Genomic DNA, 23,202 nt, shown 5'->3' with positions numbered 1-23,202 from the left:
TCTCATGTGGCACCACTCTGCACCCAGCTCCGACTCTTCACTTCATCCTCCCTCCTTCTTGGCCTCCTCCCTTCTCTCCTCCTCTCCTGAAAACCTTAAGTCCTCTCCCCTTCCACTGCCCCCACCACTCTGCCATCTTTCCCTCTGTTGCTTTCTCCCTCTGTCACTCCCTCGCTGTGCTGTAATAATAAACACCCCATCCAGCTGGGCTGATATATGACTGGAGTCAGTTTCATCGCCTGTTGCCGGGCGAAGTGGCAGGGCAATCAGCGGGGAGTCTTGGAGGTGGTGGGTCCCAGCTGATGCGTCCTCCACTTGATACTAGTGGACTGAAGTACACTGGGAAATCTCATCTGTGTTAAGTCTTTGAAATATGATTATTTCCACACAGGGGATTTTCTATAATCAACCGGACGAAAATATATCCACGTCTGTTCTATACTGCTGCTTTTTCTAGAAGCTGTTTGCTTGACGTCATTTTCATTACAAAGAAAGACGACAGCTTACATTGTAATCAAAGTAATCAATGACTGTAAATAACAAGGGCACACATTCCTCACATTCTTTGGATAATATGTCAAGTGTTTGTTTACCATTTCCTCTTTTAAACAACTTACATTTTTAGACCTTCCTGTTTGCATCAACAGCTGCTCTGGAGAAAACTCCTGTTTTCTACAGTGGTGATGAAGTTAGTGAAGGAAAAGGAATTCATCCTCCCAGGTCTCAGAAACAGGCTGCAAAGAAATGGGCCACAACTATTTCTCTCCCATGGAGAGTTGTCCTTATTTGCTTTACACAATCAGTTTTGTGCACTTGTGCATTTGACCTTCGTAGCGGGAAGGTTGTGCAGGTGGAAATACATGCCGCATATCCAGAAATGTGCTGATTCCCAACTCAAACTCACAGCTAAATCAACAAGAATTTTGAGGCTAAATTATTTGTCGCGTTAATTTTTGTGTCCAAACCCTTCTTGACAGATTATTAACATCATTAAGATTATTTTGGAGCCATTGTCAATTAGCACAAAAATCCGTCACAGCAAAGACGCCATTCGCTTTTGTTCATCCTTCTTCCACCGCTTATCCGTTTCCGGGTCACTATTTCCTTATTCCCAAAAATAAACATGTTTGCAATACTTCAAGGAAGATTTTTCAAGCAAACAGTTAATAAGTAGGACACTGGCTCACTTTACCCCAAGTTCGTCCTGACTAATATTTCACAAATCCCTCAGCAATGATGAATAAAGCCCTTAAAAGGATCCTCAAAAAGACAACAGAGACAAAGAACTAGAACGTGTCCCTCACCCTGTGTAGGGAAGCTGATGCTGAACCAATTATAACACTCCTGATGGGCATGTTTTGGATCTACATTATGTTTGTCTAATTAATTAGCATATAGCCTATGGAAAACACCAATGAGCATTTGTAGTAATTAATTAAATCTAGATACGCTGCACACACAGCCAAGGTTACTGTACATTCGTCTACTCAGCTACAATAGATCCCCACTGAACAGCGCGTTGTTAAGGCAGCGCTGACAAACTGTGACAGCATGACTGTCCCCTTCCTGTTACTTTGAATTGCATTTCTACTAAGCTGAAGCCCGTTTCTCTTTTTCTCCCCCCCACCCCCTTTTTTTTTTTTTTTTTTGCAGCTAGTGGCGTTGACAGCATAATAAGGTTTGCCTGGTAAACAAGGTAAACAAATCCATCTGGCTGTTTAAACATCAAATTTCTTTATGGTAATGTTTCAAGATGTTGTGCTTCATAGTGGCAGTTTTACAGACTGCTATTGCCCCCTTTCAAAAATATTGAATATTACTTCAGACAAGGCTAACAGCATGCAAGTGAGCACTCGGCTGTTGTTTCTCCACACATGCCAGCTTGACAGGAGGCTGGAGCTGTACATAATATCAGTGGCTGGGCTGGGAGTGCCTTCCTCTGTTCAAACGGCAATACTAGATCAGTGACAGTCAGCCAGGCCCAGTAGACAGAGGTCATTTCCTCAGTGAAATCAACTGAGGAGATGGAGAAGGTGGGGGTAGCTGCTGTGGTGTGAGAGATATGCGAGTCTGTGTTTGTGATGTGTCAGAGGAGGGACTGTTTGTGTTGAGGTAGCCGACAACAGAAGCTGCTGACGTTTCAAGCTTAACTGAGTTACCCCGTCCTTCTGTACACACAGACGCCTGATTCAGTGAACACACCTGACCTTCAGCGACTCGCGTCCCCTATGATTAACTCAGCCTAATCTATAATTACAGTCTCTCCTGTCTAATACCAATATGTATCTCCAAACCAGCTCGCCTACATATAACATCCTAAAATTTTTTGAAGAAACAGAAGGAACGAGAATTTGAGAAATTCCCTGTTGATCGTGGTTCTGCATTTGTTGTAAAAGGTCACTTGTAATTTCCTCTGCCAAATCAGACTCAACAATTTCTCTGGCCGGCTTTTCCAGCATTGCGAGTCTGTGTGTGTGTGTGTGTGTGTGTGACCTTTTTAATGGGCAGATGATAACCGTTTCCGCTGAGACAGGAATAGAAAACAAAATGACCTGTTTAGAGACCAGAAAGGGCGGCGTAGGCAGTTTGCAGCCTTGGCGGGCTGCTACTTTCTTCTTTTGGGAAGAGAAAGGGAGAAAGTGGGAGTGAGGAAGTTGAGTACGAGAGAGGTACTGAGCTAGAGAAGAAAAATGAGTGTGAATTGTGCACTGCACAGGCGAACACAGTGTTCAGTAGTCCTGACCTCAGACCCGGGCCAGCATATTATTGTGACTTTTTCCTCGTTCTTGAGTTTGAGTGTATGCCTGTTCATTAGTAAGGGAGCTTCCTATGGCATGCTGGGGAAGACAAGCCTACCCATGGTGGGATGATAGAGACCTTTAACCCACATCTGGTCCTCTGCCAGGCCCAACCAGTCACACTGCAACCAAACTGGGTGCAGACCAAGAAAAACTGAATTCCCACCAAGCCCAAATCAAGACCAATAGTGCTTCTCAAACAATGGAAGAGGCCCTAAAATAGCCCATAGAAATGAGACCACTGAGTGATGGAATAACAAAAAACGTTTTGATGAATTTCACTGCTGGTGTTAGGAAAACATAGCTTTTGCATTGTCTAAGTGAAAAAGAAAAAGTGCATTTCTGTCTGAAATGGGAGAACGAGTCTTTCCCAAGGAGAAGCTCCAACCATCAGGCAAAGTGGAGCCAATCACAGCTCACACTGGGTGAGGGTGGGGTGCACCCTGGACAGGTCACCAGTCCATCACAGGCAGAGACAGACAGAGACCAACCACCACTCACACTCACACTCAGACCTACGGACAATTTAGAGTTACCAATTAACCCAAACACGCATGTCTTTGGATGGTGGGAGGAAACTCATGAGCGAACAAGCCAATTCTGTACAGAAAGGCCCCAGGCCTGGAAACCAAACCCGCGACCTTCTTATTGTGGGGCAACAGCGCTAACCACTATGCCGCTGTGCTGTCCATGAGGCAAAGTTAAGGCTGACAAATATATAAATTAAAGACGACTGTGTGATCTTAAAAACCACCTAGCTTTAGTAAAATTTGCTCGTGTTCCCTGCTCAGGGCCGTGCATTCACCCATTTCTCCCTCTGCCCATTTATTTCCTCTTCACGGCAAAAGGCACAGGCTTCAGAAATCAGGGAAGGGGAAAACACCACAGTAAATTCTTTAACACCAGAACAGCAGAAGGATAAAGGATAAAGGATGGCAGGCGGGAAAGCGAGCCATATCCAGCCAAACAGTGAAAACATGTTTCTATGGAAAATAGTCTGTTTTTTTTTTTTTTTTTTAAAATACACTCCTTCCATGACAGTTTCCAAGATACTCCCAGATGGGCTGCTTTGACACACTCCTGGGCTGGGCTCCACAACATTTTGGGGTTTTCCATTTTCACACCCTTGCTTTTATTTTATTTTATTTTTTTTAACCTCCAGGTTTTCACTGCTTTGACATTTGAATGCATTTCTCCTTTTCCTCCTCTGGAGCTTTTCCACCAACTGGGAACCAACATTTCCTGTCTAATTCCTGGTTCAAGAGCATTGTTTTCTTTACAACACTGCTGCATTGACTTGACCCCTGCTGACCTTTCACCTCATTTGTGACCCTAGATGGACACGTTGGAGGCTCTGGGAGAGGAGATCAGCGGGATGGCACGCTGCCCGTATGATGCCAAGCACGCCAATGTTGCCCTCTTTGCTGGTAAGATTAAACCTGATTAAATGTGTTTTCAAATTCCAGTTTCTTTAAAATTGTTTAACATTAATAAAACTCTTCGCAAGTTGTCATGAGGTGAAATAGATAGTGTGATACTGCTACCGCTCACTAACTGCCATGAGGCAAAAACATTCCTCCAACATGCACTTATTAAAAACTGGAACAAGTTTGAGGTAGATAGCAAAGTTGCATCTATTTGAGTGAGGGGATCTGGTCTGGTTGTATTTAATATTGTTTTGAATAGCCTCTGGTTCATTCTAATGGCAGTGCCCTGACAGCATGTCAAATAATGAAGGCCAATCTCTGTTAGAAGCACTAGAGCAACATTTACTTTGTTAGGAGGTTGCTGTTTATTAGAGGGCTCTGAAAACACATCAGTCACATTGTTGGAACAGGAGAAACAGAATCATCTGTCCCTTCCCTTTAATGTAGTCTTTGTCATGTCCATAGTTCACTTTTCCTTCAAAATTTTCAAGATTGAAAACAAGTCATAAATGGAAGGGACCAAAATGAGTCAGCCTGCCGTTGGCGGAGTGTGATTCCTCTCATGCAAGGGACCCACAGGCTGCTAAAGACATCCAGTCCCCGTTCATATTTGCTGTGAACTGATTTATAGCACTATTGATGAGCTGTCCCTGCCTGTTTAAAGTCGAGGAGGAGAGCAAACATGTAGCTTGACCAGTTAATGCGTAGCAGAGCTGCTTGGAAAGAGCTGGAAGCACTGAGTAATCAAGAGGGTTCCTCTGACTGCTATCCTTTCAATTATGTAGTTTGACTTTCCACTGTGGTTAAAGCCGAGGCGGGCTGAGGTCATGCTGGTGGCGGATTGTGTTCATGAAGCATTTGTGTGTGTGCGTATGTGCATATAAATGTGTGGCTGTGGGTTTCTGTGGGGCTGTGAGAGAAAGAACAAGGGAGAGTGCGTGCAGGGCTTCGGCGTTTGTTTGAGCTTTTGAAGAGTGTTTGCAAGCATGAGTAATTACAAATGTGCGACATGTTCAGCTGTATGTAAAGCCCTGTTTGTTGCCCGTCACTCTCTTTGGTTTGTATGATTCATTTATTTTCCAGGTCTGAGTCTAAAACATGTTTGCGTATCCAACCACAGTCTTCAAGAATGTATGTGTGGCTTCATTTGACCTAACTTTCCTTTTCTTTACCTTTTTTCTCTTCCTTTGTTGCTCTCCCTTTACGTTCCCCCCACACTCCATCTCCATCTTTCCTCCTTATTGCTGTGTTTGTCTCTGTGTTCTCTCTCCAGATGGCAAGTTGTACTCGGCCACTGTCACAGACTTTCTAGCAATCGATGCGGTCATCTATCGCAGCCTAGGAGACAGTCCAACTCTGCGCACTGTCAAACATGACTCCAAATGGCTGAAAGGTGAGTGCAGGACACACACGCAACGCCTGCTGGAAGACACCAGGCCAAATGACAAGAGAAGAAAACAAGGCATCTGTGCTTTTTACTTTTGCCACTTTTGTGTTATGCAACTTTGCAACTCTGTGTATGAATCTAGGAATGAGTAGTAGGAGCACGTATGCTAATGCTACACGCTCTGTTTGACGCAGTCATTTTGCCAACCTGTCCTGTTAGAGTTGATGTAGCCAGGAAATTGCTCTGCCCCTGGGGAGAAACAGGCACAAGTCCAGCCTGTCAAAACTCAATAGAGAGATCCTTTTTTTTCGTTGAATGCAAATTGTTTTGCTGATACGATGGATGATAGAACGAGGCACTCAAGGCTCGCAGTCGGTGCTTTTCTGCATAATATGACTGGCCGTTTACTGTGAAATATGGTGTCAAAACTGCTTTGTCACAGCAAAACATTGCTTTTTTTTTATAGCCAATATTTTATTTCATTTTCTCCCCCCTCTTCCAGAGCCCTATTTTGTCCAGGCGGTCAATTATGGAGACTTCATCTACTTCTTCTTTCGGGAAATTGCGATGGAATACAACACAATGGGAAAGGTAAGCACAGGCCCTATTTTCCAGCTGACTTCCTATTTACAAAGAGAATAGGGAGGTGCCTGAGGAAACTAACAGGATATGTGTATATCACACAACTGAAAGATGGCTTTCAGGAGCTGTAATGAGGCCAACACATTTTTCAGTAGACGATAAACACTGGGCAGGATGCAGAACCTAAAATAGATTCAAAAACTGAAATCCGTGTATATCTGGAGATCCCGTTTTGAAGTCTAAATATATCCTTTGAATTGCACGTCCATGTCCATCTGGCAGTGCCCCCATTTGACCTGTCGTCTCAGTGAGATATTCCACCCAAATGTCTCTGAAAGAGAAGAATATAGGGAGAAAGGAGAAGCAGAAAAAAAAAAGAAACAAGCCTTTTTCAGGTTTTTCCACCAGAGGGATATGTTTGATGTATATGTATAGATATGCATATTTTTCAGTGTAAATGAAAGGAGACATTAAAGAGAGGGTGAGAAAGTAAAAGAACAAGACAGGAACAGAGCAGAGGTAACGAAAATCAGAGAAATAATGGATTCACTGCCAGAAGTGACAGGCATGTGTTAAACAGCGCATGAATACAGATCAGACCTATCAATCTGCCGGGTGTTTTGAAAGCAGTGTCAGTATAATTATGCCAGCAGTGGCAGAACTGATGGAGCAATTTACCATGGCCTTCTACTTCTGTGTAAAAAGTCAGCTGTTCTTTATCGTGAGATGGTGGAAAGTTTGTGTTTGCGTTTGTTTCAATGTTGAGATGATACATTTGTTACAGTACATTGTTATCTGTAAAGTGATTAATTTTTCATTACACAAGTGAAAACATTGAAAAGCCTCAAGTAAGATAATTGTTCATTTTAAGTCATCTGCGTTATGGACCGTGTGCGTGCTTGCATCGTTTAGATGTGTGTTTGTGGCTGTACCGGCGCTCAGCTATCTGCCGGGAGGAGAAATGTGACACGTTGAACCGTAATATGTAAAGCTGACATAATTCCACATTCATCCTGACAGTCTCACCTGTTCTGTGTAATACCTTCTCTGTAATCTCACAGTGATCAGGCCCTTGTGAAAGAGTCTCGGCGCGTTTTTCTGCTCGTACATTTGTGTGTGTATGAATGGAAGGCGGAGGGCTGGGATGTATACTCGGAGGAGGGCGTGCGTAGGCGTGTGTGTAGGGAGCAGGTTTAAATGCATGTTCGCTCTCATTCACACTGTTTAGTCTAGGCTGCAATTTCAGGTCAGCGTTAGATTTATTGCTGTTAAGTATAGTGTGACAACAACTAATTACAATACTGGCTACATGATCTTATGGCACAGTTATAATTACGCCGCTGGCTCCTTTTTTAAGCTGTATGCTCACGATTTTCTGTTGCCAAGGTGCTGACTTTTTAACAGCACATCAAACACGCCAATTTACCATTCTGTGTCTTTAATTTAGTATGAAGCGATGACACACTGGATGAAGACACAGTGGTAATTTTTTCTCATTCAAAGTCCCAAACAGGGAATCAAATCCAAATGTTACCCTTTGAGGTATGAGGTATGCTAGTGACTTGAGGAAACAGTTTCACTATCAGGTCCAATCAGCGGCTCTTATGCTCGAGTGTCATTAAAAATGTGAGCTTTTAAGAAGGCACTGGATTGAAAAGATCTGTCTCACTAAATTCTGAATTGGTGCAGCTCCCTCGATTGACTGCTAAATATTTAGTGTGAGGTACTGATGCTGCAGATGCGATGTATAAATCCCTGAGATATTCAAATCTAATCTTTCAGCTGTGTGTGTCTGTTGTGCGCCAGGTGGTGTTTCCTCGGGTGGCCAGGGTTTGTAAGAACGACCGAGGCGGCTCGCCTCGCGTCTTGGAGAAGCAGTGGACCTCTTTCCTCAAGTCTCGGCTGAACTGCTCCATCCCTGGTGACTCCCACTTCTACTTCAACATCCTGCAGGCGGTGACGGACGTCATCCACATCAACGGGAGGGACGTAGTGATGGCGACTTTCTCCACGCCGTACAACAGGTACCCTGAAAAACATTAACTGAAATGAGGCGTGGGGAAAAAAAAAAAAAAAGGTGTTGGTGATTAGAGGTCAGCGACAGTTGGCATTGATCTTCTGACAGCATTTTAGCTCAGCCAACTTCTTTTCTTTCGAAAAGAAAGAAAGCTCACGCGCTGCACTCTCCATTTATTATCACAATTATTATCTCCCCCCCCCCCCCCCCCCCCCCTTTGAAATACTTTTAAAAAATGCCCTCAATTCATCAACATAATGACAGCCTGACCTTTATTAATGTTAGTGGTGCCTGCCTCCGCTGTGCTTCTTGCCTCTGCCAGGTCAACATTTACATCTACTGTCAAAACAGTTTTGTTGGCCTTTTGACATGCAGCGGGTTTTTTTTTTTTATTTTCCCTTTTACAAATCATATTCAGAGCTGATTTCATATTCATAGGCAGGGGGAGTTTTTATCTAAATTGAAAATTAACACAAACCCATAAAGCTTGGCTGATAGCTTGCACATATTGTAATTTTCTATTTTATGGCTGCTTTTTACCCGATAAGACAATTGCTTGTGACAGTGCAATTGAGCATGGTTAATGGACATTAAAACCCAATGAAGCAGGGCCTCTGAAAATTTCTATAAGCGCCAGTTTTGATCCTAGCATTAATTTTCCATTTCATAGTCAGAGGGTGAAATTAAAGGGAGCACATCCAGAGTGTAGGCAGCTCTCAGGGTTTTGTATCGTTTAATTGTGTGCCTGAGTTGCCGCCTGGCCCAGTCTCTTACTAACTGGCCAGCTTGCTAGTTGCCTGGTGTAAAAAGATGTGCAATTGTGTAACTTTTTGTACATACCCAATGCGGAGGGTAATTACTGTAATTTAGTAGCTAGGCCATGAATTAACAGCTCTCTGACCTTGCTCTTTATAATACTGCCCTTGTGTATGCTGTCTCCCCAGTGTCTACATGATGAGTTTAACCCATGATGCAACAGCCAGAAAATCCGTCCAAGTGAGAGAGACAAAGATATTTCTCTTTAAATGGAAGTCAGATGAAGAATAAACACTTCTTAGTTTTTATTTCAGAGAGCAGATGCGGGGGAAAAATAGAAAAGTGACTCAGCGGGCTGCTATGCATTTATTGCGACAGAAAGAAGCCAGTGGCTCCGCTGCTATCACAAGAAGGGTGTTTTTCCCCTTAAAATGAATGGCAATAATAAGATAATCTATTGTCCATATTTCTTGCCTAACAGTGGACTTGTGATGAACTTTGATGCCTAGAGGCTTTTGGGGAAACCCAGTCTAGAGGGCGGAGCTAGAGAATGTGTGTCCTTATGTGGCTTGGCAGGCTCGGAGGCTGCAGCTCACTGACTGCGACAGTCTATTGCTCTACAGGTTGCTGATATAATAGCACTGGAATCACAAACAATGAAAGAATTTGAATAAATAATGAACGTCATTCATTTGAAGAAATCACACTTTTTAAAATATCAAATGATTTTCTTTTTCTCTTTTTTTTTTTTGGGTCAGGGAAGTGGGGACAAAGCTCTTGACATTTCAGATTTCTCTAAAAAACCTTCACAGCATTGCAAACCTGAATCTGTCACCTGGTGTAAATATGGAAAAGCTAAAATGAGACATCCTGAGGGGATTTAATCCTTCTTAAAAAAGACAGTAAAACCATTTCTGTCCCCTGGTGATAGTCCAGACTTGGAAATGTGTTTCTTTGATATGTTCTGCTTTCATGAGGATTGTTTTTGTGTTTGTGTGTGTGTGTGTGTGTGTGTGTGTGTGTGGCAGTATCCCAGGTTCAGCAGTGTGCGCCTATGACATGGCAGAGGTTGCCAACACATTCACAGGGCGTTTCAAGGAGCAGAAATCCCCAGACTCAACCTGGACACCATTTCCTGAGGAAAAGGTTCCCAAGCCAAGGTACATCAGCAGCTAATTAACCAACAGCACAGACAGACACGCACTCTCACACACGCACACGTTGGATTCACCACAGTTGCACATAAGCACTGTAACATTCAGTTGCATTGTCTCTGTCCTCTTTGCCTCCAGTCACAAATACCCACATATACACAGCCCAACACAATTGTGTGTAACCTGTTGAATTATGTTGTATTAGTGCCAATGCAATTTTAGCTCGCCTTGTGTCATTTTGTTTAATATATCCTTATCTATTTTAGTGAGGGATTACACGTCCTGTCTCATTGCGTCACATCCACTCAGACACAGATACCGCAATTTTTCAAAGTTATAGCCCCGACCCATTACCTCAACTCTCCCTCACACGCAACTGCATAAAAAAAAAAAGGGCTCACTATCAACAAATGAAGCATGAGATCATTTTACAGATGGCTGGCTAATTCCACAAATGCACCAGCCAGATCAATCTCCCATCTATTGCTTGCTAATTAGTGCGCCAAGAGCTGCTCTCTTATCCTCAAAAAAAAAAAAAAAAACTGCTTTACTGCAAAGATCTGGGCCATGATAATTGTTGGTACCCTTTGCGGGTGAGTGTGTTCCCATATGGCTGAGGAGGCGGTACCTCAGCAGCAGAGAGCCTGTACTGTACCCTTTGTGCATTCATCTCTGTGCATTGTGCGAATATGTGTGAGTTCGCCCGCTTCCCTCAATTAGCATGTAATTGCTTGCTTATGTTCAACAAGTTCCGGCATTGCACAGATCAGATATAGCCGCCATTGTTTCTGCAGTGATTGATGCGATTGATTTCATTTCCATCCTCTGCTGTGTTCAGACCTTTTATCTGCAGGCAAGCAGACGGAGGGTTGTAACAATGCCACCCAGGTCTGGCCCTGCAGCAGACTGCTCCTCCATGTGTTACATTCTCATACTGAATGATTTACAGATTTTCATATTCAAGAGATGTCTGTTTCCGCTCTGCTCTCCATATGTCCACAGACATAAATGCAGCTACAGCAAAAATGTTACAGCACTGACCGTTACTGCCCTTTTTGTTTCTTTGGTGACAAATCGTTCTGCCTATTCTGGCACTTACTCATCAGTTTGGAGGTTAATTTGACATTAGCAGCAGCTAACGTGAGCTCATCTGTGTTGTTTTGAAGTCAGGTGAACTTGAACAGTTATGTAATATGATATAATATATTTTCACAATGAATTTTATACAGCACTTCATGATCTGTTGCATTTTAGTTTTTTGTTTTTTTTATAAAAAAATTAATTGAACCGTATCTACCCTTGAAATTCTGTCCCTTGCCGTTGTAGACATTATTAAAATCAGTCCTAGGAGAATGGATGAGGGATTTTCCTCCATCACTGGATTTCCGTTCCACTCATGAATACATCAGCACTTACGCGGGAAGATTTATCTATAACAAATCTTCCTCCCTCTATACATGGGTACCCTACATGTTGTATGCACACCCGTGAATACATATAATATATTTCATGGTTTTGGTCTTGACATTTTGGCAGCGTCAGACATTCAGTGGCGGCCAGGCTAATATTTCTATAGCCTGCTGTGGATTATGTGGTGTGGCAGGGTATCAAAGACCACGCAGTAAAGGGGTTTTACAAGCTCTCAGAGGTGAGATGCCTGCAAAGGTGATATGCTATCAAAAGAAGCTTCTCTTTTACAAGCAGCTCACCAACTCCCTGTAAAAGGATCAGATAGATAGAATGTCCCAGTGCTTTACCCCAAGTTCAGAGAAAAAAGGACATCTTGTGTCCTTTGCTCTGACCAAAGCTTCTTGGAATGAGAGTTTAGTAATTTAAAGCTAAACTCTCATTGATTTTAGCGAAGCAGAACTGGAGCTCTGACTGTGAAAAACTGCTCAACCATTTCCACAGTAGATGTCGCATATTTTGGTTTGTTTGTTTGTTTGTTTATCTTTTGGATGTGCTCACGACTTCTTTTGTCCACTTCATCACCATCATTATCACCCTGCTCTCCATTCCCAGGCCTGGTAACTGTGCTGGCACTCCATCTATGGAGAGGTACAAAGTGTCCAACGAGTTCCCAGACGACACACTCAACTTCATCAAGATGCATCCTCTGATGGATGAGGCTGTGCCCTCCATTGCTAACAGGCCCTGGTTCCTCAAGACCATGGTCCGGTACGTATTACACACTCCAAAGGTCGTTTCTATCACAGGTCTATGAGCCTCTTCAGCCCAGCACAATAATTACATGAAGTGCTGCGCTGAGAGTCAGGCGGCTCATTAAAACACAGTAGTACTCCACTGCTAACTAGTTGATGACCTATTTTCACTGAAGTGGTGAAAACACTGATATGCACGATAAACTTTCATCATCATTCCGTCGTATGTAGTCGTAAAGACAGCAAACTATTTGAATCCTCGGTTATGTGTGTCCTTTTGCTCTTCATAAGGTCTTGGTCTAATCCTTCGTTGCAAATTGTTCGTTTGAATAGTGAAAAGTTTTGTTTTCTCTCCTTTTTGGTTCTGTGGTCCGTTTTCCTCCTGATTTTTGAGGGTTGAGCCCATTTTCCAAAAGCCAGTGCACTGTGGCTGATACATTTGATCATAAAGGTCTGTCTGACTTTCAGCCGCACTTCACACAGACATTTAAACCAGCCTCTGGGGGAATGTGACAGCATACCGCCATCCCATCAGCCGGGTAAAACTAGCTGACAGAGCATTTGGTGAAAAGTAAAAAAAATAAAAATAATAATAATAAAAAAAAATCTCATTTTTGAAATCATTTTTCATATAGGCTTGGTTCCCACTTGCAGCTGCTGAACACTTAAGGTCAGTGGTGCTTCAGTGGTGGTAACATCCGTTTATAAAGATACATAGAGAATTTTTCTGAGGTTTTGCAAATTTTTTGCATCGTATCATATCTTGCAGCTGCTTGCTGAGGCTTGACCTACATACTGTGCAGACTTAGTTAGAATATGAATTGCTTTCATCAAGGTAATCCCTAAAACTCTCTCCGTTCATTATTGCATCGCATCAAACAGCTGTATTATGAATACCACTGTGTTTTTTACACAATCAGCAATCAGAAGATTTGATTTCATTTGAAATGACACCACGGTGAGCAGAGCTTTGGATGGGAATCAGAGGCATCAGTTAAAAGCATTATGTAAGCTCAAAAAGCATTGTGGAGGCATGTATGATGGCAGGAGAGTGACGTCCTTTATGATAATTCTAACGTACTAAATTTTATATTCTTGAGTCAAAATCGGGCGGAAATGAAGCCAGTAACTGGGTTGGATCCCTTTTAGCACCCTGCAGAGGACAGCCCGATATCCAGAAAGAGCGTTTGCTGCAAATTTGAGGGAGCTTCTGTGACCTGAGACTGGATGTGTTGTTGCAGGGACCTCAGCTGGCTGGATGCAGTGATTCAAAGGGGGACACACTGTGAAGAAGAATCCTCCTTTTGAGGAGGAAGCACAGTGAATGTCGTAGTCCTTGAGATTGCATTATTTCTCTGCCATCAAATCACATTGACACAGTCCTTAGAGTGCCTGTTATGCTTGAAGAGATCAAAACCACATTAGACCTTCAGAGTACTGATCCTGTTGATTGGATAAGCATAAAGGATGTGACCTCTTGTTTCTTTTTTTTTTCTTGTTGTAAACTTGCGTGCGAATTTATATGAATCACATCTGAAAGGAATTTTCATTTAAAGTTATGAATATTACACTCGCGTGTACCTTTTGGAAACACTAATCATTGACCATTAACCAAGCCAAAAGTGGACTTCCAAGATTTCACGAGAAGCTCTCATGTTTAATCCTTGAATTTAATCATCTTCAATAAAAAAAAAAAAAAGTTTTTTCTTAATACACACTGATGAGCAGGTATGTTCCTTTTTGATATCTTAGAGTTTCCTGGCCCTGAAACTAATTGAGAGATAAATCTGGGCATCTGTGATGCGATGAAATCTGCTAGTAAGAGCAAGTAGCCTCAAGACATACTCCTTAAAATCTGTTCATATTATTTCAGCCATCTAAATTTCATTTCTGACTCCCAAGAGCATAACAGGCCACCAGTCCAAACAAACCAACTGGCAGGTATCCAATTTGCTAGCTTTAATTTACTACTAATGTATATTTGTCTTTATTTTTTTTTTTATAATAAAATTAAAATAGAATTTTATCCATCTCCATCTGCCAAATTATGTGATGAGCAGCTGCCAAATAGAAAAAGAAACAAAACAAAAAAAGCAACAGTAGCATCTCATTTGTAATGTCTTTCTCCGAGCGACCACCTGACATTCCCCATGGCAGTATGACTGAGATGAATAAAACTGTGTTACCTCCCTGGCTGATCATTATTCGTTTTTATCTGACACAAAGATGGAAGATATTAATTATATATGAATTGTTGTTTATTGTTGATGCCTTTTTTCTACTAACTAGTATCTCGCTGTGAATGCAAATGTAATCTCATACATTTTGGAATGTGGTCCAGTCAAATGTAGAGATTTACAGAATACCTTCTTCTTTCCCTCGTGACCATCTATTACTCTTCTAGTTCCTCTTGTTCCTCTTCAGTGGGCAGGCTGACTAATAAGTGAGTGATTAACTTGATTCATTTTACTTGGTTTTCCTTGTTTCAGGTATCGCCTGACACGCATTGTGGTGGACGGTGAGGCGGGGCCCTATAAGAACCACACAGTGGTCTTCCTGGGATCTGAGAAAGGCATCATCCTCAAGTTCCTGGCCAAGATGAACAATGGCTTCCTCAACGATAGCCTGTTCCTGGAGGAGCTCAACGTATACAACCCCGACAAGTATGTAGCTCTGGGTGGATACGTGCACACATGAAAGAGATGGATAGAAATAAAGAAACATGGATACAGTTGCTACAAACAAAAGAAAGTCAATTTTTGCATATGTTTGTTACAGAGTGTGTGCGTTTGTGCATGTGTGTTAGATTTTTCATGTTTCCAACCATCTCCCAACTCAGCCAACCCACCAACCCACCAACCCACCAGCTCCATCAGTACCAGTCAGTTTCCCCCGACCCAAGCTCTATAGTGAAGCCAGGCTACCAGATGGCTACTCTATCATTTAAAAGAGTTTTATCAGGTTTCATTTTGTCCAACCGCAGTTGCTAAATTAAAGACATAGACCCTAAGGCTCTGGATAGCGTAGCCCTGTGGTTCCCGACCACAGCGGAGCCCAGTTCCTCCAAAATCATTGGCTGATTAAAGGAAACACACATGTGCGCACACTCTCACACACCAAGGTCTGCGTTTGTCTCCAGAGCCAGACTATGATCTTTCCCTAATACATTACACGGCTGTCGGTAAAGGTATGGATGCCAGCGTGTGTGTGCCCACGGGTGTGTGTGGGCTGGGTACGGTGGGGTGAAATGAGTGGAGCATTGTTGTGTGTTTGGAATAGAAGTGAGTAAGGAAAAATTTGCCACAGTAGGACCTTGCCAAAGCAAATATTTATCTGAGGGGTAATGGATGAGGGGGAACAAATGGCAGTACAAACAGAGAGGAGAGAGAGAATTGAGGTGAAGCCTGGGGAGGAGAGATGGAAAGAAGCAGAGGAGAGAATACATTATTGTGTTAGACTACTGAGAAGAAGAAGGGAAGGAGGCCGAGAACTTGACAGGAGGGCTTTCAAGGTTACCACTGTTTGTTATCCAACATGCCGCGGCCATGTGACGAGCTATATAACGAGGGGATGAAGGGCAGGCCCTGCGCTCTCTTCCCTCCCCTCCTCTCCTTCTTTGTTTCTTCTCCATCTCTGTGGCTGAGACCGAGCAGTCACCGGCTGCTGGCCATCTGGCTTCAGTCGTGTACAGTAAGTGACTTTGCCTGCCTCCCTCGCTGGCAGGATCAGCACAGGCCCCGGCTGCCGTGCATTACCCAGTGTAGATGGACTGTAAACCCTAATTGAGAGCATTAATGCGGGACCAGAGCACTAGGAAGGGGAGATTAAATCCCAGGAGCTGGATGGTGGGATGGAGAGAGAAGTGGATGGAGAGAAGGGATAGAAATATGCTTGACACGCCCAGAGGGATTAGGGTTCGTTCCTGTGGGGCCGAGGAGACAAAGACGACTAGCAGGGATGGAGGAATTGTGGAGCAGGAGGAGGACGGGGCTGAGTTAGTGTTAGTGGATCTTTGACAGTTAAGTGTGGTGTTATTGCTGACTGCTCACAAAGCCCATCTGTTTGTTTATCCGTTGTATCTGTATCACCCCTTTTCTTTATCTCTCTTTATCTCCCACTCCATTCCTGACCCCATATTCTCAAGTCCAGGATGATCTTGTTACACCCTGACCTCACAATCTCTCTCTTCCACGTCTTAATCTTTTTCTTTTTATCCCTTTAAATGAACTGTTTAATCTCAATTCTGGACGTCTTCCATCTCTCCCTGCCAACATTTTATTAGACCTTGTGCCTAAACAACAGGATAGTTGGGAGAACAGACAGAATAATCAATTATTGAATCCCCATTCACATCTTTGTCCCATAGGTGCAGTATAGATGGTGTGGAAGACAAGCGCATCATCGGCATGCAGATAGACAGCAAGAGCCACGCTCTGTGGGTCGCTTTCACCTCCTGTGTGGTTAAAGTACCACTGTCCCGCTGCGAAAGACATGGAAGGTGCAAGAAGTAAGTGTGGTTACTCAAGCTTTGACACGTACAGAGAGAAACAATATTCCAGTGCACAATATGACAGGGGCCTGCTGTATGTGTTTGTCTTCCAGGTCCTGTATAGCATCCAGAGACCCATACTGTGGTTGGGTGTCAGAAGGAGCCTGCCGACAGGTGGTTGGCAACATGAAGTAAGTCAACACAAACGCAATCACAAAAGAGTCAAAAGAGGCATCCAGTTCTACAAAAGTAATAACCTGCTTATTTTAACCAGATAAAGGAGTGTTGAGTGGCACATTTCCAAAGTTTGGATGTGCATTAAGATATAGTTTAATATTTTTCTTTATATTGACAACTAGAGAACCACTTCAAATACTTAATTATATGTAAAAGCGTGTGCCCCAATGAGCTAATAAGGTAAAAATTATAATTTGTTGAAACCAAAACACAAATTTAGCAATTTAAATCAGTTCAGTTTTGGACTAAATTCAGCTACCAGCTGCTTTAAAGACCCTGTTAAAACATGACATTTACATGCACCTCAGGTGATCCAATCACAAATCAGCAGTGCTAAGCACATCAGCTGACACCTGACATTAAAATAAATACCACAGGTGTCTTCAGTGGGTATTTGTAATGGGATCTCACCTCCCTCCTGTAAATGCAAATAAACATAATCATTTCTGTTAAAGTCCAAACTAACCCACCTCCCACTGTAGTCTGAGAGATCAGGTTTTAAATGTGCCGTTCCGTTTTTGGAACCTGGTGAATGTCATAGTTTTGATATTTTAAAATGACTGTCCACGTCACATCAGCCTCCGTTAGTTATGATTAAAATGACAAAATAGCAAGCATGGTAGACATTGTGCAAGTTGCAAGTTTTAGCAGAGCGAAGTGATTGTAATGCAGAATTTTAAAAAGTCTGAGAAACACGTGGTTCATAAGCAAGTTTTATAAAGCACTATGCCACTTTTTTTTTTTTTTTTTTGTGAGCCTCGTGGCATTCCTCTCTCAATTTGTCGTGTCTGTGATCTTTCTAATTTTATGGTGAGTAAGTGCAATTTCCTCCAGCTGAAAGGGCTATTGGAAGGATGAATGGAAAGAAAGTGTTGTTATCCCCAGGCTTGGGGTTGGGTACGCAGAGCGGGAGAAAAGCTCAATGGTCACGGTAGCTATAATTTGTGGCTGTAGTTATGACACAGAACCAGATTATGCCTTCTGAACAAACAGCATATGGAGTTTTGTGATGGGAAAAGCATTTTACAGATGAGGTCATAACAAAAGGGCCAGAGCTCCAATGGCTATTTGACACTGAATGAATTTGATCCCCCTGCTGCAGAACGATCGGCCTGCCATGCCAAAACACCAGAGACACACATACTCGCCAAACACAAGGAGCAAAAACACACGCGCAGTATCCATCCCATTATTACTCTACAACGCTGATGCAGTGAACTGTTCTGATTGAGTTTCCACTCTGGAGCAGTAGCTGACACAGTGGCATTAAAAGGGGCAGACCTCACTGTGTTACTGTACAATAATTTTAAGTGAGAGGGTGGGGGTGGAGGATTAGGCCTGGTAGGATCCGTTGGTGTGTGGCGAGTTATTCAAAGCATTTGCCAGGCTGGACAGAAGGAGGGGTGACAAAAGGGGGGGGGCGGTCAGTGGTATTTTTGGTGTGAAATAAAAAGGTTTGCTCAGATGAAGAGGTCTTTGTAGAAAAAAAAAAAACAAAAAACTTTTTCTTAAACTCAGTCTCTCTTTCTTACTCTTTCTTTTCCTTAATACGAGAACTTTGTTTCATCACTTCCTCTTTTCCAGTCTTTGTGCAACCATCTACCTATCCTTTTATCTCAATCCATGAATGTGTGTCTATTTTTGTCCATCTTTCTTTTTTCCGTCTTCCCTCTGACATATTACTTCTCTCTTGCATGCTTTCCCTCCTTTCTTCTTCCATCTGGTCCCGGTGTTTGCATGCCAGGTTTCCCATGTGGAGTTATGCCTCTTATACCTTCTGCCTATAAACAGCTTGCACTCTGGTCTTCCACAATATGGTCCCCAGTCACCCCCTGTTCATGTAAATGATTGCATATGAATGTGTATGTCTGTTAATATGTAAACTCCAGTGTTTCAATAACAACGCATTAGCATATTCATAATTATTCGAACAATATTTATCACTGTCAATGACCAACGCTTCTCTCTGCATTAGAGGTGGGGTCTTAGAAAACCTGCACATAAACTGATTTACACCGTGGTGACCCCCCCGATTATTAAAGCTTGAGCTTACAGCAGGTATTTCTATTAAATCAAAGCTTTGGATCAAAATGAATCACAGACTTGAAGCATATTGCAAACTTACTCTACACTGTATGTACACAATATTAAGTCCCTGGTAAGCAATGAGCTTCAGAAAGGAGTAATTAAAGATTTATGCTTGACCTGCAATTCAGCAACCATGTCCCTTCTGTCCAACCACACATCTAGCAATAATCACATCTAATATAAAACGTGGCCTCCAGTTACGTACAGTTTGAATCTGATTTAAATATGCATTACGCAGTGGGATCTTAACTCTGAACTGAACCGTCTGTAGTGTCACTTTTGAGCACGCTGCACCTCTAATGCAGCTGCCCAAGGACGTGAACCCTTTAACTTTCTGTTCACATTGTGGTTCGTTCTCTCTCACATGTGCCAAGTAAGGGCCAGACACTGCATCTGTGCCGACTCCTCGTTGTGAATTTATCCAAACATTTCATGGCATTTCTGAGGCAGACATGGGGACAGACTGAACAGCATTTTCTACTTAGACAGGTTTAATTGTGCAACTCTGCGTCTGCTTCGTGATTACGATCGTATGATAAGCAAATCAGATAAGCAGATTAAATGTACCCAACGAAATGAAAAGAGGATGCCAGTGTTGTTTGTGTGTTGTTGGTGTTATTGTGGTTCCTTTTGCAGGGGAATTGGTTATCAAGAAGGTACAGTTTACCATCTTTATCCCAATTAAGGTTAAGGAAAAATGAATACTGAATGAGCGGATGACATTTTTTAATCACCTCCAACAAATAAATAAACATAAATTAATTATTTTGTTTCCAATTGTATTTCTCTTTTAAAATCTCCTGCACTTGTCCTCAGCGTCAGGTTCAAGCCTTTAACCCATCATGGGATAGATCGGGGGATAAAGGCTGGGCGATGCTGGTTTGGAAAATTATTCTTCCTTCATGCTATGATTGTGACCAGTGAAGGGTGAGGGGGATGAGAGGTGGGTGAAAAGGCAGGGGGAGGAGGAACAGCGAGGAGAGGACAGGGTGGGGGGTGGTTTAGAAGGACTGTGAAAAGCTGTCATGCATGACTGTGATCCTGGTTGACAGTTGGTCCGCTCTGTTTCACAGATCTCCTTACTGCCTGCTTGGTGGTCTTTCAGGAAGAGACCAGGTCTCCGTGCCGATTGCATTAGAAAATAACAACTCTGAAATGCTCTCCGTCTGTGTCACATGATGGCCCTCAAGCACGGTTACACCTCACCTCCCGGGTTTTGGCCCATGTCAGTCCACTGGAACCTGGTTTATCTCAGATACAAAGAAATAGGAAAAAGTATTTATTACTTGAAATGCAATTTTGTACATTTCCCCCTAAATAATCAAGTTCATGAGTCAGGGAAATATTTCCTTTAGATGAGAAAGTCAATACCACTGTCATGTCTGTTTTCTTAAAAAGTGGAAATAGGGGAAAGAAGCCACCCTCCATCTTTCTAATGGTAACTTAATCTGCCTACAGCATACACATTATTTCTTGTGTGTTTAATGTTACCATAGATTACCATAGCCTCCTTTTGTGAATTAGAAAGACGAATAATATTATGTGCCAATGAAAGAGAATTAGCAGAGAATGTAGATGGATTTTGTTGCCATTGAGTCTGATTTGCCCCCCAACCCCCTCACCACCTTTTTATTCTTTGCGCTAAGCTACGAAAACCAGCTGCTAGCTGTAGCTTCATATATTCTCATCATTGTTGTGCTAATCTCATTTCAAGAAAGCACTAAAGTAGTTTTAATTCTTTTCAAAGCTCTAAGACGTAAGACTTTTTTTTTTTTTTTTGAGCCAAATAAAACAAAAATCTATTTGTATCAACACTTTTGACAGAGAGTTCACTGCCAGCTCTGGATTTATTAGCCTGCCAGCGTTCTTCATAACCGTTGATTTTAGGCCTCCAGGGTACGTCATAGGTGGTCTCTGATTTTGTTCCAGTTTTGGGCTCTCTGCAGAGAACCTGCTGTGCAGGCAGAGTATAGCATGTTTTGGGCTGTTTTTGAAGTAGCCTTCCTATAGCTTTTTGTTACTTTGCGAGGTGTGGCGAGCCTGCTTGGCCTGGTCTGTTTTCCAACGCTGACCATGATGTCTCTGTTCCCCGCAGATCGGCCTTTGAGCAGGACGTGGAGCATGGCAACACAGATGGCCTGGGAGATTGCCAAAGTAAGCAGGGCCTCTTCACTCTTATCTTTCCCGCTCTCTTCCACGCTCCCCCACCACCACCACTGCCACCATTCCTCTCTTCTCTGTTAACTTGGTCTCCCTCTTCTCTCGGCCCCTCGGATTCTTTCTTCGCTGCTGTCACCTCTTTCTCCCCCGTCTGTTCCGCCCTCACAATCCTCTCTTTCAGCCTCTTCCATCCATCTGTCCTTTTCGCCTCTTGTCCTCCTCTGTCCTTCTGTCCTTTCTCTGGTCCCCTCGGTCAATAGACTACTGTGTCCCATTGCGCAGAGACAGGGTGCCTTCTTGGAAATTGCTATGAAAACACAACCCAAACATTCAGCAACACACAGGGATGAGATCCCACTTGTGAGCAGTCACAGGGCTCATTTTAAAACATTAAACAAGACAGGGCTCTCAACCCAGGCAGACTCAAAAGCTTTGAAAGGTTTCTTTTAATCTACAAGACAAGGAGTGAAAAATATGTATGTTTGATCTTTCTATAACCAAAATAACTGTTTGGAAACACGCCGCCCTGTTGATATTTTACTGAGCTGGTCAAGTTTTTACAGAAACTTCAAAACAATTTGACACTAAATCACTCATCATAGTCCATTTCGTCTTAATTTGAACTGTTTACTCAGAGTAATTGAAGCCAGTGCTTTTTCACTCCAATTTCATCAGGGTGTTTAGTCAAGGGAAACCATAATGCTGGAGCTTTATACACTGGGGAAGCCATATAGATCACCTGTGATTAGAAGTTAGGAGAATATCGAGCAGCCAGTCGATTCTGAATTACATTAAAAGTCATGGCTTTTGATCATGTTAAGGCATGAGCTCTCTGCTGTGTGTGCGGTAACACGTTTCTTTTCTTCTTCTTCCAGATACCTTTGTGGCACTGAACGGTAAGTATCCCACATAAATTGTGGAGGCAATGAAAATAAATAAATAAATAAGAGGGGGAAGAAAGACAGGAGTTGCATTTCATCTCAGACTCTTTAACTTCAGCCACGCCTCTTTGTCTTTTCAATCAATCATTCCCTCTCAAGGAAATGAAAACTCCTCCCACATGTGTAAAGAGGGTTTATTAATGACTCAAGGTTTTAACTAAATTCATTTCACTCCTTCTTTTTGATAGACGTTCCTTCCCGTTACGAAGGTAATGAAACATTAAGGCATGGTCAGTAAATTTCCCTTCTCCTAGTATTTCCTCGCTCAGCCCCTTTTTGGTGTTTAGAATAAAGGATGCAGAAGTCGAAATCAGAAACATGGAATTCAAAATATTCTGATTTTGTTAGTTGTGTTACACCCTCTCCCCGCTCTCGTCCCCCACAACCCGATCATCTTTATCCTTTGTGCAGTAGCATTAATTAGCCTGACCTTTGCATCGTTAATTTGATGGATCTGGTTGTTGTTGGTTTGGGGCCTTGATGGAGAAGAAATGTCTCAACTTGCACATTAATTGGCCCTTTCTAGAGTCGGCCTAGATCAGATGTGTTTCTGCCAACTGTGGCCAAGCATGTGTAGTTGGCAGAGACTCTCCACACAGTCAAAGATGCTCAAGTCAGCAAGGCCAATGTAAACATGGAGAGATATTTTTATCTTTGGCTTTTTTAGTGCAGATATGTTCACTCTTCTAATAATCACACTGTGCAACATCACAATCACACTTTGGTGTCAGATGATTGATACCATTCCTCTTTCAAGAATGATAAACAGATGGGATTAGCCTAGAGCAAAGTCACTCTTATCCATAGCACCCACACCTACTCACACAATCACCTTATTTTTATCTAATCGGAGTGGCGTGCATTAGTTTGGTTTTCTCGGTGACTCTCGCACTCTCTCCCTTTCACACACATACCTCGCAGCTGCCAGATCAAAACAGTCAGATCCATACAGACAGACAAGAATAGATATTTTGAAGTTGCTCCAGAAAGCCCAGCTCTCTCTC

General features: G+C 42.6%; 1 protein-coding gene across 2 annotated transcripts in view; it reads left to right on the top strand.

The window, feature by feature from the left end:
• sema6a (sema domain, transmembrane domain (TM), and cytoplasmic domain, (semaphorin) 6A) overlaps window positions 1-23,202 on the top strand; it is a 98,443-nt gene that overhangs the window by 58,492 nt on the left and 16,749 nt on the right. For both annotated transcript variants that reach the window (XM_029509590.1, XM_029509589.1), the window contains exons 7-17: window positions 4,135-4,225; window positions 5,499-5,618; window positions 6,115-6,203; window positions 8,001-8,218; window positions 9,996-10,127; window positions 12,144-12,299; window positions 14,773-14,946; window positions 16,650-16,790; window positions 16,886-16,963; window positions 21,193-21,251; window positions 22,133-22,153. In XM_029509590.1, the coding sequence (XP_029365450.1) occupies window positions 4,135-4,225; window positions 5,499-5,618; window positions 6,115-6,203; window positions 8,001-8,218; window positions 9,996-10,127; window positions 12,144-12,299; window positions 14,773-14,946; window positions 16,650-16,790; window positions 16,886-16,963; window positions 21,193-21,251; window positions 22,133-22,153 (1,279 nt within the window). The remainder of the gene's footprint in view (window positions 1-4,134; window positions 4,226-5,498; window positions 5,619-6,114; window positions 6,204-8,000; window positions 8,219-9,995; window positions 10,128-12,143; window positions 12,300-14,772; window positions 14,947-16,649; window positions 16,791-16,885; window positions 16,964-21,192; window positions 21,252-22,132; window positions 22,154-23,202) is intronic.

Source organism: Echeneis naucrates, chromosome 9, assembly GCF_900963305.1.
Source record: "Echeneis naucrates chromosome 9, fEcheNa1.1, whole genome shotgun sequence".
In the NCBI taxonomy this organism is placed as follows: domain Eukaryota; kingdom Metazoa; phylum Chordata; class Actinopteri; order Carangiformes; family Echeneidae; genus Echeneis; species Echeneis naucrates.
The sequence above is the reverse complement of the archived record's forward strand: the minus strand, read 5'-3'. Positions and strand labels throughout refer to the sequence as shown.